Source organism: Pinus tabuliformis, chromosome Q (assembly GCF_031772625.1).
Source record: "Pinus tabuliformis cultivar Carrire ecotype Pingquan chromosome Q, CPIR1, whole genome shotgun sequence".
NCBI classification, from domain to species: Eukaryota; Viridiplantae; Streptophyta; class Pinopsida; order Pinales; family Pinaceae; genus Pinus; species Pinus tabuliformis.
In genome coordinates, this window is record NC_142296.1 from 582,940,920 (window position 1) to 582,958,060 (window position 17,141).

The following is a 17,141-nucleotide window of genomic DNA, read 5'->3' on the forward strand; positions in this document are numbered from 1 at the left end:
CCGTAGAGATCCGTCCGTCTTCTCTCCGTGTGTAAATATATTGTATGTCAGAAATTTTTTCTCTCGGTGGGTAGAAAACTGTAATTCAGCACAAAATTTTTAAACAGAAATATCAACTCAAGTGAATTTCGAATGTTCAGAAATGGTTTAAAAATCCCTCCGCGAAAATAAACTGAGTTGTTGGACGTCATAATTTACATTGAAATGTATTATTTTTAATACAATATATTATAAACTTTAATTAAGTGAATGACGCTAATGATAAGAACGAGCGGATATGAAGTCCAAGAGGGAGTTAGCGGGCCACAATTTATTTGACTGTATCATAAACTTTAATACAAAGATATATTATAAACTCTATATTATTTAATACAAATACATATTATAAACTTTATATTATTTAATACAAATATATATTATAAACTTTAATATAAAGATATATTATAAACTTTACATTATTTAATACAAATACATATTATAAACTTTAATACATGTGACGTCAAGATTATAACCTACTTCTATTTATTTAGAAGATATTTTATTTAAAGTTTAAAAAGTAAGTTTATATTTTAATAAATTTTCAAGTTTAAAAATAGTTTTTCTAAAATAAGTTTAATAATTTGTTTAATATAAATAGTTATAAATAATAATTAATGTTTAAATATTTATAAATGATACATTAATTATCTTATGATTAACTTAATAATTATTTTTAAAGTATTATATTGAATTTATATATTTAAAAATTTCCATATGTTTTTTTTTATTTTTATATAAATTTAATTAATATTTATAAATGATATCTTAGGAATTACTTATATAATAATTATTTATTGTATATAAAAATTACATATTAAAAAATTATGTTTTTAATTTTATATTTATATAAATTTTAATTTTAAAAATTATAAAATATTTTATATTTGCTTGTACTTGCCGTTTCCGGATCCTGGCTTTTCAAAAAACTTGCGGATCCGTATCCGAATCCGGATCCGGATCCGTATCCGGATCCGTATTCTGGTAACTTAGATATTTACAGGTTATGAACATTTTACTCATGTCTCTAGTTAAAACGTCTGTCAAGAAATTTGAGTTGCCTGGTATCCACTCAACTTCAAACTCAAATTGCTGAAACCAGATTTGCCAGTTGTCTTGAAATCTTTGCTGACAGAAAATACTTAAAATTTTTGGAGTCTGTTCTGATTAAAAACTTAACCGGGGTTAGATATACCTCAAACCGCTGTATTCCGTTGAAGATAGCTAACGTCTCCTTTTCAGCTATGAAGTAGTTTTTCTGACTTGCTGTAAACTCCCCAGAAGCATATCCACACAAATTTTCTTCAATCTCTCCTTTACTATTTCTTCTTTGCTCTAAAAGTACAGCTGACCAAAAATCAAGTGACGCATCAGTTTGTAAAATTAATAAACCATTACCTGGTGGTTGAAGCTTTGGTAGATGCTGACATTCTTCTTTGAGTTTCTTCACTGCTTGAGTAGCTTTATCTGACCATCCTCCATTGCTATATCTTCTTATAGGAGCTATCTTTTCTGAGAGATTTGGGATGTATTTGTGAAAGTAATTCAGAACTGCAATAAATATTTGAATTGCCTTTTTGTCCTTCAGTTCATTAGGAAACTGTGTCAATTTTGTTAACACATGGGGCTGCATTTGAATAGAACCATTTGCAACATTTATCCCCAAAAAATCAATGCTATCCTGAAATAAGGACATCTTAGTTCTTGACAAAACAATGCCATGATTTTTAACTTCTTCAAGAAAAATCTCTAGATGTTTCAAATGAGTATGTACATCTGGACTATGAATCAAAATATCATCTATATATGTAACTATGAAATCATATTTAGCAAAAATATAATCCATCCTTCTTTGGAAGAAAGCTGGAGCGTTGTTCAAACCGAATGGAACAACTTTCCACTGATAGAATCCTGCTGGACATATGAAAGTTGTTTTATGTCTGTCCTCTGGTTGAATCTGTATCTGATAGTAACCTGACTTCATATCAAATTTACTGAACACCTTACTATGCTGAATTTTTTGCATAATTACTTCTGGTCTTGGCAATGGGTAATTAAAATTTTGAGTAATGGCATTAAGAGGTTTATAGTTTATAACCATCCGTGGTTTACCTCTTACTATCTCAGAATGATTTCTAACTAAAAATGCAGAACATGCATAGTGGGATTCACTAGATTCTATAAGCTGCATCTTTAGTAATTCTTGAATTTGATTCCTCATTTCTTGTTCATCAGCTGGTGTGCAAGGAATCACTTTTCCTTTTACTCCATTGTCATGTAAGGTGACTATTTCTTGCATCGGACTCTCAGTTTCCCAAAACTGCTGTGGGTTGTCCGAACAACTTTTTAGAAGTCTCTGGTAGATATCTCTCTGTTCTGTAGACCAATTTTCTTCAATGCATGCTGATTGTTTATTTATCTTTTCTGCTCTGGCTTCATAAATCTGTAGGACTTCTTGCCAATCATTTGAATCTTTAGACGGCCTTCTAGTTCCTACTTTCTTTTGGCTATTCTCTCACCTAGCTTCAGAATTTGCAATACTTAGCCTGGGCACAGATATAGCCTTTTTCTTCAAATTTATTATCAGTTTATCTTGGCTGATGGTTACTGGGAGCACAGAGTTTATAAATGGCATGCCTAACATCAAACTTGCTGAAGGGTCATAGTGTTGAATTGCTGAGATTTTTACAATACTCCCTCCAACTTTTAAATAAATATTGTCTACATAATGTGTGAGCTGGACAGATCCTCCAATTGTTTCTGAAACTAGTATATTCTTTAATGGTTTCCAGAGAGGTTTGAACAAAGATGGTCTAGCTAGATTATTTGATCCTCCAGTGTCTACAAATGCATCTACTGAAATCCATTCATTTCTAACTTGTACTTCCACTGGGATATAAATCAAGCTTTCTGTTTTGACAATCTTTTTCAGCAATGTGTTTTGTTCATTTCTTGTAATCTCTGGCAAAGGTATACTAGTAGATGGTGCAATTTTCTTTTCGAATGGACATAAAGAATTTAATTGAGGCAAAGATGATGCAATTTGTTTACCTTTATTTGGTCTTTCTGATATTTCTGCTTCTTCTGATTCTTCTTCAGAATTGGATTCTTGGTCTGAATCATCTTCTGTCTCACTTGATGACACAATAGTTGAAGAACTTTCAATTTCACTATAGTGTTGTTCACTAGAAAAATCATCTTCAGAACAACTCAAACAAATATTCATTTTCTGTACAGGCTCTTCATCTTCATTATCTGAAACTTCTGTAAGAATATATACATCAGAAATTTCTTTATCCGATTCTACTATAGACCAATCATCTTGAAATCTTTCAATATCTATACAAACTTTGAGTTTACTGGATGATTTCTGGGGACACTTTTTGGCAAAATGTCCTTCCTTTTTACAAATGAAACAACAATTGTTGTTCCTTGGAGCAGTTCTCTTTTTCAAATATCTGAATTTTTTGAAAGGTCTCTTCGGGTTCGATACTCTTTTGGGTTTTTATCTACCATACCTTTTGTATTTCTTCTTTTTTGATTTAAAAGGCGTCCATGGTAGTACAGTTTTGCAGACATCTGAACTTGGGGTGATGTCATGTGCCTTCTTCTGCCAACATAAATATTTGACTTTTTCTAACACTCTAAACAGAAGATCAACTCAATAAACTTGTTCTAAACTCTTCATTTGAACCTCAAGATCTTTCATTATCAAATCTCCTAAGTTTCCTGGTAATTTTGATAAATAAGAAACTTTTTGAGCAATGTCATTGAACAGATTAGCTTTAAAGACTCTAGCCATAAAATCTTTACTGAATTGATCTAAATATTTTAGATCTTTTAGTTCCATACGGCTAAGGTCAGTCAATAGTTGTTTCTTTTCATCTTTTGGTTCTGGCATAAACTGAGTTTTCAACAACATTTCCAATGTAGCTAAACCAGCTTCCATGACTGCTATTCTCTCTACTTCTGTTCCTCCCATCCACCAATCAAACACAATTCCTGCCATCCTCTTTTCTACTAGAATCATGATAGACACATTGTCTAATCTTGTTGTGACCCGCATTTGATATAAGGCTCCTATCCAGATTCTAATAGACTCACCAGGATTGGATGAGTTATCTAGGTCTAGAATGTAACCACTAGAATTTGTAGCAAACAGATCTTCTTCGATTCTAGGATACTTAACAGCTTCTTTCAGGATGTGAGCTTTATTTTGATTTTTTATTGATGGCATAATAAAGGATGGAAACTTTATTGCAGCTTGTTCTAAAGTCATGACTTCCTTCTTAGATTCAAAAGGTTTTTCTGCTTTGAACGTTCTAGAAGATCCACTGGTTAACTTTCCAGTGTCTCTGGAAGTCCCTTCTCCATCACTTGTTTCTGGTGCTTCTTCTTCTAAATCCAAATAATTTGGGGCTGTCATATCTACATGAAATTTAGGGATTTTCTTGGCCTTTTTCTTCTCTCCTCTCTTTCTCTCTTTTCTTCCTGTTGCTCTTCATACAACAATTTTAGATTTGCATTTATCAATTCTGCTTGTTGTCCTAAATTATCTAGAACATCTTCGGCATGGGAACACCAAGTAGTCAAATAATTTCCTACTTGATATACCTGCTCTAAGTCATTGGGATCTTGAGAGTCATGTTCTAGCAAAGGTGCACAGTCTGCTCTTGTAGTGTGCTGTTTTGACAATGATGAAGAGACACAAAATGTTGTTTTTGGTGGCCATTTTCCTCCTCTAACAAATATTTTGTTAGCATACTTATATTCTTCCATAGGTGGAAAAGTATGTACATGAGTTCTAAACATTTTATTTACAGCTAAAAATGGTTTTTCCTCAGGTATATACAACTGTTTTTCAGACCGGGGTGTACTTGTGGAAGTAGAAGGCTGTTCCTCTGGTATGGTCAACTGTCTGTAAAAAGACTTTCTTCCACTTTGGACTGGACTTTCTACTGGTAATACATGTTTCTCTGGCAAGACTATTGGCTTAGGAATCCTTGGGTAAATAGACTGATTAGGAATAATTTTTACCCCTCCATCTTCAAGAGCCAATCTTTTAATTTTGCTGCTGGCATTATCTGAAGCCAAAGACTTATATTGGATGTACCAGTGATCGGGTAGTGTTTCCTTATCATAATGCACACCTTCAATCTATGCATTTCCTATCCCGACTGTCACACAATCTTTCAACACCGGCTGTTTTAGTTTAGGATGTACTGTATTTGTTAACTGAAAGGAAGTTTGAACAATTACAGACAAGAATTCACTCTCATCTACCATAGACAGTCCTTGCACTCCTATCAAGGCTTTCCAACATTCTTTAAGATGAATATCTGTCAGACTAATAGCATAATCAGGATAAATTGTTCCATACTGACAACCAAACATCAGATTTCCCAGTATTGTTCCTATTCTGGCATGATCATATTCATTGTGCCTTGAATCAAACAATTCTGCTATGCAGGGAGTATTTAATCCATGTCTAAATAGAGGAGCCAAACCAATCCTTATAGCTCCAAAATGTAAATAATGAAATCTTCTTTCCTTAGCATATTTTCTAAACTTTTTTATTTCATCTTCTGAGAATATATTTAATCCTATTATCTGTACATGTGGACCTTTAATCCTGATCTTAACTTCAACTTCTTTGAAGTAATATTTCTTTGAAAGCTTAAACATCATTGGAACCGGATAGACTTCTTTAGTATCTAAGGCAGGGGGGTTCCAGCTTTCTGGATCTTCAACTTGTTCATGCTCATTTATATCTGACTCAACATATCTATTTTCTACTTCAGATATTGACCTTTTATCAATGGTAGAAAAAGATCTTAAAAATTTTGCCATTACAGAATGGTATAATTCTATTCCAGAAATTGACTGATAGAGCTTTTATCTACTCAGCACAATGTATAACAGAGATGCTTTTCAAAGGTTGCCTGGCTCGTCTCAGGTTCTGTCTATAGAATTATATAGGGTCGTTTCAAGGCTCTGATACGAAAAATGGGATGACCGTTCAACATAGCAATTCAATAGACTATAAATAAGATGAAGCTGGTATACAGAACTTACTTCTGGTATAGACAACTGTCTGTAAAAAGACTTTCTTCCACTTTGGACTAGACTTTCTACTGGTAATACATGTTTCTCTGGCAAGACTATTGGCTTAGGAATCCTTGGGTAAATAGACTGATTAGGAATAATTTTTACCCCTCCATCTTCAAGAGCCAATCTTTTAATTTTGCTGCTGGCATTATCTGAAGCCAAAGACTTATATTGGATGTACCAGTGATCGGGTAGTGTTTCCTTATCATAATGCACACCTTCAATCTATGCATTTCCTATCCCGACTGTCACACAGTCTTTCAACACCGGCTGTTTTAGTTTAGGATGTACTGTATTTGTTAACTGAAAGGAAGTTTGAACAATTACAGACAAGAATTCACTCTCATCTGCCATAGACAGTCCTTGCACTCCTATCAAGGTTTTCCAACATTCTTTAAGATGAATATCTGTCAGACTAATAGCATAATCAGGATAAATTGTTCCATACTGACAACCAGACATCAAATTTCCTAGTATTGTTCCTATTCTGGCATGATCATATTCATTGTGCCTTGAATCAAACAATTCTGCTATGCAGGGAGTATTTAATCCATGTCTAAATAGAGAAGCCAAACCAATCCTTATAGCTCCAAAATGTAAACAATGAAATCTTCCTTCCTTAGCATATTTTCTAAACTTTTTTATTTCATCTTCTGAGAATATATTTAATCCTATTATCTGTACATGTGGACCTTTAATCCTGATCTTAACTTCAACTTCTTTGAAGTAATATTTCTTTGAAAGCTTAAACATCATTGGAACCGGATAGACTTCTTTAGTATCTAAGGCAGGGGGGTTCCAGCTTTCTGGATCTTCAACTTGTTCATGCTCATTTATATCTAACTCAACAGATCTATTTTCTACTTCAGATATTGACCTTTTATCAATGGTAGAAAAAGATCTTAAAAATTTTGCCATAACAGAATGGTATAATTCTATTCTAGAAATTGACTGATAGAGCTTTTATCTACTCAGCACAATGTATAACAGAGATGCTTTTCAAAGGTTGCCTGGCTCGTCTCAGGTTCTGTCTATAGAATTATATAGGGTCGTTTCAAGGCTCTGATACGAAAAATGGGATGACCGTTCAACGCAGCAATTCAATAGACTATAAATAAGATGAAGCTGGTATACAGAACTTACTTCTTAAAATCTCGCAGCTTTCTGGAAATAAAATTTTGACTCTCTAGTCCTTCTCCTCAGGGAACATGCACGAGTCTTCCACGACCTCTCTCCACATTTAAATGGATTGTTGACGCAGAAAAGAACTTCCAGCTGTTAAAAAGAAAGATCACTGAAAAGCCTATTTTAATTTTGCCTGCTTTCAAGTGAAATGTGATGCTAGTGGAGAAACTATTGGCACTGTTTAAGTCGGGAGGACAGATCTGTAGCTTATTTCAATGAAAAACTGAATGAATCGAAGAAGAAATATTCTTCTTATGATAAGGAATTTTACGCAGTTGTGTAGTCAATGAAAAAGTGGAGACATTACTTGATGTCTAAGGAGTTTATACTTTATTCAGACAATCATGCATTGCAGTACATTATGCAACAGCCAAAGCTTAGTCAGAAACATGCAAAATGGGTAGAATATCTTCAAAGTTTTAATTTTGTATTAAAACATATAAATGGCCAATCAAACAAAGTAGCAGATGCCTTAAGCAGAAAAAGTATCCTAGTTTAGGAAAGTCAAATTCAAGTGTTGGGTTTTGATTTTCTTAAATAATTATATGAGAAAGATTTAGATTTTAAAGAAGCATTTGAAGCTTGTAAAAATCATGTTTCGTTAGACAGAAGTAAGTGGTTGGAATTTTTCTTTCAAGAAGGATTGTTGTTTAAAAGAAATCAATTGTGCATACCAAATTGCTCTATGAGGGAAAATTTAATCAAGGAGAAACATAGTGGTGGACTTGGAGGACATTTTGGTGCAGACAAGACTTATGAACAGTTGAATCGGTTTTATTTTTGGCCGAAGATGAGATCTAAAGTGGAGAAGTATGTAAAAAATTGTAAAGTCTGTCAATATGCAAAGGGAAGGAGCCAAAACATAGGTTTGTAGGTTCCATTACCTATTCCAGATAGACCTTGGGATATGGTAAGTATGGACTTTGTTTTGGGTTTACCAAAAACTCAAAGAGGAAATGATTCAATTTATGTTGTGGTTGATAGATTTTCTAAAATGGCACATTTTATTCCATGTTATAAAACCAGTGATGCTACTCATGTTGCTAATTTGTTTTTTTAAGGAGATTGTAAGGTTGCATGGGTTACCTAAGAGCATTGTTTCAGACAGAGACACCAGATTTGTTGGTCATTTCTGGAGGACCTTGTGGAAGAAACTTGGTACTAAACTAAGTTTTAGTTCAGCTTATCATCCTCAGACTGATGGACAGACTGAAGTTGTAAACAGAAGCTTGGGTAATCTTCTGAGGAGTCTTGCAGGTGAACATCGAAAACGGTGTGATCAAATGTTGGCACAGGCTGAATATGCTTATAATGATTCTCCTAACAGGAGTACAGGGCAGAGTCCATTCCATATAGTTTATGGAATGCACCCAAGAGGAGTGTCTGAATTAAGAGACTTGGGAAAAGTTGAAATGAGAAGTGCTAAAGGAGAAGATTTTGCTTCAGAGATTCAAGCAATACATGAACAGGTAAAACAACAGTTACAGCAGAGCAACATAAAGTACAAGAGCAGAGCAGATTTGAAGAAGAGAGAAGTTAATTTTGAGGTTGGAGATTTGGTTTTGGCACACCTAAGGAAGGAAATATTTCCAAAAAGGGAGTATAACAAGTTAAAATTTAAGAAAATTGGATCATGCAGAGTCTTGAGGAAATTTTTTGCAAATGCATATGAAATTGAATTACCCCCAGACATTGGAATATCTCCAATTTTCAATGTTGCTGATTTGTACAGGTATGAAAATAGAAATGCAGATGATACAATAGAAGATAAAGAAGAACAAGAGGTTGATTGGGTAAAACAGTTACCTACAGCAAAGGCATTGCAGCTAGAAAAGATTTTAGATAAAGATTGTTTAAAAAGACAAGAGGACAGGAATATTTCTAGTGTTTGATCAAGTGGAAGGATCAACCAATTGCTGATGCTACCTGGATGACAGATGCCATGCTACAGAAGTTGGTCAGTTCTGTAGAAGAGCTCATGGACAGGAGCCCATGAAGAATTTTGTCCTCAGGAGTCCAATGTAGGAGCATGAGGCTTGAAGACAAAAGACTTCTTTTATTCCAAAAATACAAAAAATGTTACAAGCAAAGGAGTGGGATCCTTTAGCTGTCACTTTACAAAGCTTTCTAGATAGGATTTGAGCTAGAATTCAGGGATTTGGATTATCTTGTAATTAATTCAAGTATTTAGGTTTAGTTGAGATTCTTCAGGAGAATATCATGCAAATTAGATATTATCTAAGATTACGCAGATTCAATCCAATGATTTAGGATCTGATTGTTGTATGTACAGGTATTTATGTAAGTTTTGAATTAGTAGAATGGGATTTTTGGCTGAGGAGGATTGGAATGTAAAATTTGGAATCTCTCTGTATCTCCGTGAATACTGTGCATGAATGGTCAAATCCCGGAGGTTTTAATTTCCTTCGAAATATTTCTGAGTTTTGTTGATTTCCAGTTTGAGCCCTTTAGAATTAGATTTTGTATAATCTTGTGTTGTCGCATCTAAATCTTCACTCACTGTGCATTGAAATAACTTGGATGTATTTCGAAATCACAGAGTTTAGTTAGCGATATCCTGAATCTGACAGATGAGAAATAAACTTGGCAGAAGTGCTAAGTCTGGTGGAACGAGGAAACCTGACAAATTCGCGAGAAACCCAGAAGAAGATTAGAATCGTTCGATCAGACAGATCCAACAGATCTAATGGTCATCGCGTGCCAACAAGCGCAAACGTTAATTCCAAAATCGGATGCGATAATTTATAAAACTGAGTTAATAGCTCAGTTAATCGTGACCGTCTGCTTGAAGGGGTCAGATCTGACGGTGATCGCGTCGGAAGATGCACGTGATTTAATTTAAATTCCGGACACGATAAGGTTATGAACTGGGGTTTTATTTCCTTTTGGTTCCGTGGTAAATTTGAGGATTTTCCATATACCAGGTAAATTAAATAATTCTGCTATTTTAGCAGAATAGCTAAATTTGGAGGTTGATGACTAATACTCCAAAGAAAACCCGAGAAGAAGTTCCACCTGAACTTGAAGTAGTTTCCAGTTTTGAACGATTATCCTTAACACCTGCAACCAACCCACCAGTTTGGCAAGCAGTCATAATATTTATCAATTGCAGAATTTGCTGAAGATTAATAATGTGTTGCCAGTGGAACAAATTTCTGAGCAGTAAAAGTCAAACAGTGGCCCAAAAATCGAGACAATGTAGGGAGAGATAAGTATCTGTGTTTTGTAATTTGTATGTTGTAGAATTTCCTGAGACAACAGCAATAAAATCCTCCTTCTAGACTGGTTTTCCCCTTGTGGTTTTTTCCAAGGTCGGAGTTGACCAAAAATAAGTGTCTTCAATTTATGTGTGTGCTTGTTAAATGTTTCTTATCAGCTGAAAAGTGAAAGAAAAGTAGAGGTAGTCCTGTTAATGTTTCTTTCAAATTTGCATTCAGTTTATATATCAGCATAGCATGTGGGGTTGTGGGCATTAAACTATATGCAAAACAACTGAAACTGGGGAGGGTTACAGAAACCTTAAAATTTCTACACTCCCAAGAGAAATACCATGACATATCCCAAGCTGGATCCAATAAGATGACAGTGGCCTAGGGCATATCTGACTTCAGAAGAGCATAGAGACATTAAAATGAGCAAATTAAAATCAAATATGAAATATATGCACAAAACCACAATATACCTAAACCCAAGATGAGGACCCCAGAGTCCAGAACCTAGAAAAGTCTAGAAAGCATGAAATGAAGACCACTACACGTAATGATCACATGAGCATGAATCTGATGTTTAAATTTCTTCATGACATACGCCATGGTAGCTTAGTTCATTGTTCCACGGGGACTCGCCCCCACCCCTAGGGGTCTAGTTTCCTAGCTCCCCCGCACTCCGGGGACTTGGGGACGAGAAGGGGTCGTTTCCCCATGCTCCCAAAAAACAGGGTACGCAGGGGGACGTGCCAGGGGGACGTTTCCTTGTGCTGAGGGGTCGTTTCCAAAAAGGGGGTCGTGAGGGGTCGTGGGGGGTCGAGGGGCCCGATTTTTTTAAATAAACTTTTGTTTATAATTAAAATTTAACATTAGTTTAAATACTTTAGGGTTTCAATTCGTTTTCTTATAAATTTAATTCATTATTCACCCTGGCTCCTCACTCCATTTGCAAGACATTCCTAGTTCCTCTGCAGCAGAGAGGAATTGGTCCACTTATAGCTTCATCCACTCTATCAAGAGGAACAAGCTTACCTCTAAAAGAGTGGAGAAGTTAGTTGTTGTGCACAGTGCCCTACGTCTTGAGCATAGGAAGACACTTGAGTATTTGAAGGGACCAGCAACACAATGGGATGTTGATCCAAAGGATGATGCACAGGTAGATATGGAGGAGAGACTTGATGAGAGACAGATGGGGTTGGTTGGTGTGCCACTTAGCATGTTTGAGAATGCTAGTGATTTAGATTCAGATGGTGATATGGTTGATCCTTATTTATTCATGCAGTAGTGCACAGTGCCCTACGTCTTGAGCATAGGAAGACACTTGAGTATTTGAAGGGACCAACAACACGATGGGATGTTGATCCAGAGGATGATGCACAGGTAGATATGGAGGAGAGACTTGATGAGAGACAGATGGGGTTGGTTGGTGTGCCACTTAGCATGTTTGAGAATGCTAGTGATTCAAATTCAGATGGTGATATGGTTGATCCTTATTTATTCATGCAGTAGCTAGATGCAGAGACTTGCAAGGCATTACCTTGTGGCTTGAGAAAAATTATGCTCGTTTATCTTTCGATATGTTGATGTTCTTATGTTATTTTGACTCTATAAAATTTTGACTCTTGATGTATCAGACTTGACTTTTATAATTTTATGTCAATATTCACTGTTCAGTATTCAATGTTCATAGTAGGAAGTGGAACATCAATATGGTTTAAACTTTAATCATAATGTATGATGTATGATTATAAATTAGAATTTTAAATTTATATGATATTAGATAATGATATTCATATCAATGATCATGCTTTGCAACTTTTCAATTCAAACCCAATTGTCATAGTGGACTCAATTTATAAATTAAATTTTATATTTATAAGCTTTTAAGACCTTGACGTCTCCCCACGTTTCCTAAAAATTGGCAGGGAGCTTTTGCATAGGCTGCTCCCGCGTATCCTCGCTCCCTCGCCCCCTCGTCCCGGAACCTTGGTGGAACATTGGCTTAGTTTCATGATTCTTGAAGGCATGATAAAGACATGAACAGAACTGACTAATTCAGCTCAATGTTAACAATGATGTTTACTATGTGAACAAGGATACATAATGCTAATAGTTTTATATTTTTATCTGTTCAATGGTCACTCAATTGATATAAGTTTGGAATCTTATCATTACCATCTATATAATGACTGCATGTGTTATGTCTATTTATTCTTGAAACTTGTATTTCCCCTAATCTCCAAATCATAAAATTCGAAAAACTTGCTTCACAGGCATCCAATCTGCACCTGCATGCATATTTCCAGTATCTATATAGGAGGATCATGATTCCCATCCAGGTATCCATTGTTCAGCTTACTGTGTTTGACAATCCCAACCCTTTTGTGGCACTTTAATGCTTGCTTATAAGTTATGGTTAACATTATATGCTCATAGTATTCTATGGAAAATTATGTAACATGGAGACCAGGACAACAGATTATGGACATCATGTTAGGAGCTAATAGAATATCTTGTCAAGTTTATAGAGGATATAATTGTTATTTTACAAAAAAATCTGTGATTAATAGTTTAAAGAGATCAACGGTAACATACCTTAGATGCCAAACTTCTCGAAAAGTCAAAGAAAGCCCCGTACACATCAGCCATTGTATTGGTCCTTTCCATTATTTTGGCAGTCAGACCTGCAAATCAATAAATCTTCTCAATCACTGCATCAACATCTAAACTTTAAAGTAAATACGTAACATCACTAAATCAATTGTTGGTGGAATTAAAGGAATGTAAGAATCTATTCCTTGGTTTTTACTAGCATACTTTTGAGCATCTTCCAAGAACAGGTTTAATGAATTAAGGAGAAATCAGCTCAAATAATATTCACGATGTTCATTACCGAAAAAATATGTCTACGGCACTGAAACAACTGTTGTAACCTCTATCAAGGTGCATCTAATGAAATCTATCTTCTATTTAAAAGCATTTAACTTGGCTTGTCGTCCATTAAGAATCATTTACTTGGCTTAGATTCATTCTAAAACTCTTTATAATGTTTTTTCAGGGTTTGGGATCCTCATTCTGTTCCATGGCTTCCCTAAAACAATTCACCCAGCCTTTGTTCACAATATAAAGATTTATGCAAGTTAAAAAGAAATCAATATTTACTAGCCACTGTGTTGTGTATGTCATACTGCAGTTTTGATGCCTGAGGAAAGCACTCAACTTTCAACAGCTGCTTCTGCCCAGGATAATGCAATTTCTGGACCCATCTCACCTATGAGCAATTCAGTATTTCTTCACACAAGCTCCCATCAGCATTAAGTTCCATATTTCCATTGTTCCAAATTCCTAATACATTAGAATCCTTTCACTTCTGTTCTTCTATGTTAGAAGGCACCATGTCAGTCACCTTTAAAGTACCTCCAAAAATAATTACAATCCTCCCCACAGAGTGGCTTTGTCATCAATGTGACCTTCATTTGTCACATGAATGCTTGACAGTATGAAGTTGAGCAAGAGTGTCTGTAGCTGCTCAGAACAAGTCCGATGTTGTTCCATGTGAAATGACTTTAGTAAAAAAGAGCTTTTGCATGGATTACTTTAATGATTCAGCAAAGAATTTTGGATTCTTAGGCTATTTTTTAAAGTTTAAACATTTCTAGGCATTTGAGTGAAATAAAATTGTGAATTTATCTTTTTTACTCTTTTATAAATAACATAGTTTATTCAGCCAGTAATGTTTTCATAACAATTTACTTATTAGCCTTGAATATTAGATTCATGCTTACAGGGATGATAAAATTTGTTACTCTTGTGTATTTGCTTAGGTACAATATAATTAGGAGGCATGGATTTATCATGGCAGTGGAGGACTTGAAGGCAAGGCCTTTGACTGAGGCTGGTAATATCCAAAATTTCACAACTGTTTCATGATTTCATATAATATTTTTTAAAGATTCTCCCCCCTTTTCTCATAAGCTTTATGGAAGTTACATTCAAGTTTCTCAAGGAGAAGTTTCTTCATTAGATAAATAAACCAAAAAAGGCATGCTTTCAGAAAAATGCAGGCCAGTGTACATAAGGATGGAAGAACAAACCTAGCTGAGTGTCCAACACAAAACACCAACATAAAGGGGTAACGACATACAAGACATGGAAAGACAATGTGAAGCTTGAGCCATATTAGCCTGTTGTTTTAGGCTTTTAGCTTTCTGAGATGCTTATTCGCTTAGCTCTGATTACAACTTCAAATTAAATAAATAAACGGATTGCCAGTCTCTGATATATTATGGAGAGTATATCAAACATTCCATTACCTATATATCACTTATCACTAAATATCCATCAAACATTCCGTTATAGTTTTTTGAAGCATTAACGTGAAGCTTGAGCCATATTAGCCTATTGTTTTAGGCTTTTAGCTTTCTGAGATGCTTATTTGCTTAGCTCTGATTACAACATCAAATTATATAAATAAACAGATTGCCAGTCTCTGATATATTATGGAGAGTCTATCAAACATTCCATTACCTATATATCACTTATCACTAAATATGCATCAAACCTTCCATTATAGTTTTTTGAAATGCTTAATCCCTTAGCGTTGATTTCACCTTAAAATAAATAAATAAACAGATTGCCGGTCTCTCATTTATCATGAAATGTGCATTAAACATTCTATTACTGATTTATCATTTATTATTAAATGTGCATCGAACAGTCCATTGCTGATTTATATGTGCCAGCCATTCATATCACAGCAAATACAAAAACAGATTAACACCAAAGTTACAACTTTAGCATTAGAAGTTGCATTTTGCAGCACCTTTTCTTCCTCATTGTCTCAAACATGAAAATGTTGCCAAGTAGATCTCTCAAAACTTACCACGCCGGATCTTGACAACCCCTCTGAATACCTCTATATTATTGTAGCACCTTTCTAGAGTTCCTATGGCCATGATCTGAAAAAAAAAACATAATAGTCAGCCCACTGTAGAAAAAGTAACATGTGTTAGCATTTACCCACCTTTATACATTTCCAAGAGAACACAGTTTAAACTTTAAGAAGTAAAATGCAATTCATATAGGTGAAAAATTTTACTCTGATGCACATCATAACAACCCTGATAAGAATACTATTATTAAACCATCAATTATGCAGGGTCTGAGAGGTTATAGAAAAATATGTATATAGTCAAATAAATCCAGTTTAACGTTAGCTTATTCCATTTTATTTATAGTAGTTGTTAAACCCCATATTCTATTAGGTTGCATTTACATTTAAGAAGGAACTTTGTAAACCTCAATACTTTATTTTATTACCTTTTTTTTTGTTTTTTTCTTTGAATTTTCGGCCTTTTCTTTAGAAATGCATTTTTAACGTAGGACTTGGGGTTTGGCCTTTTTAATGAGGTGGAATAACTCTAGCTTCATTATTTTTTCAATGCTTATTTTTCATGATCTTCACTTCTAGCATTTTTTGGTTTTATTTGACTTTGGTTTACATTGTTCTTCAATTTGCTTGACTAGACTTTGTTGGATAACATGTGATAAGTCAAACATGAGCACGTCCAATATCTTTTATGAAATGCAATGGAAGTGAAAAAGAAAGACGGAAAGTGGTAAGTATGGTAGGGAATCGGGATCATCCTTCCAATCCCAGTTTTTGTTGAATCAGAAGTTATTTCAGCACAAGAAGCAGAGGCTGACTTCCTTTCTGATTCAGCACGCAAGGAGTACATTAACCCAACTAAGTCACCAATATTACAACTTTACCTAAGTTTCAACGACACTTATCTAAGGACAATTATGCCCCCCCATGGTACACAAGGCAAAATAATAAAATTTTTATCAGACAATACCCAAAGTTTGTTACATTCACGATTTAATAAGGAAACCATCTTCATCATGTCTAGAGAGAATACCCACACAGAAGAACATAGCACATCAATTGAAGTAAATATCATGGCTGAAGTATCAATTGCAAGTGTGCATAACATCTGAAGTGTAAGGCATAGGAGCTGATATACCATGGCAGAGTCATTTGAAGAAGCTCATGAGGCACAAATCGATATAAACCTGATGGAGGAACTGGAAGAACAGGCTTGAATTGAAAGAAATGAGCAAAAGAGCTCATCCAAGCAGCAGCATCACACCTAAACGAGTGTGTCTCTAGAAGTAGTTACCCTGAAGGGTAATAGCTCCATTCCAAATAATAGGTGTCTAGGCCATTGTTTTGCTCATGAACAGGCCTATTGGATCATGTTTGATGTATGCTCCCAATGCTAACTCAGATAGAAGCTGCCCTTTAGGACTGGTTGGTACCCTCTTTGTCGGGATGCATATTAAGTGATGTAAGTTGACTTTAACATGGTTGAATGTACACAAGACAGGAAAGGGGGTTGGGGCATTTTATGGAATGAAAAACTCTCCTCGAACAAGTGCAAGGACTCTCTGCAGAGCTTTGATCCCAATTAGAAAAAGAAAGAGATGGACTAGAGGGATTGGTTTAAATGGTGCAACATGAGGAAGGGTAAAGATTGAGTGCAAGCGGGGTCAATTCTATGTCCATAAAGAAGGGTCACTTTT

General features: G+C 34.9%; 1 protein-coding gene across 5 annotated transcripts in view; it reads right to left on the minus strand.

Annotated features, from left to right (window-relative positions):
• Positions 1-17,141, minus strand: part of LOC149220796 (squalene synthase 1-like) — a 378,056-nt gene that overhangs the window by 98,379 nt on the left and 262,536 nt on the right. For all 5 annotated transcript variants that reach the window (XM_089384909.1, XM_089384908.1, XM_089384907.1 and 2 more), the window contains exons 9-10: positions 15,439-15,514; positions 13,152-13,240 (exon numbers count right to left, since the gene is read on the minus strand). In XM_089384909.1, the coding sequence (XP_089241035.1) occupies positions 13,152-13,240; positions 15,439-15,514 (165 nt within the window). The remainder of the gene's footprint in view (positions 1-13,151; positions 13,241-15,438; positions 15,515-17,141) is intronic.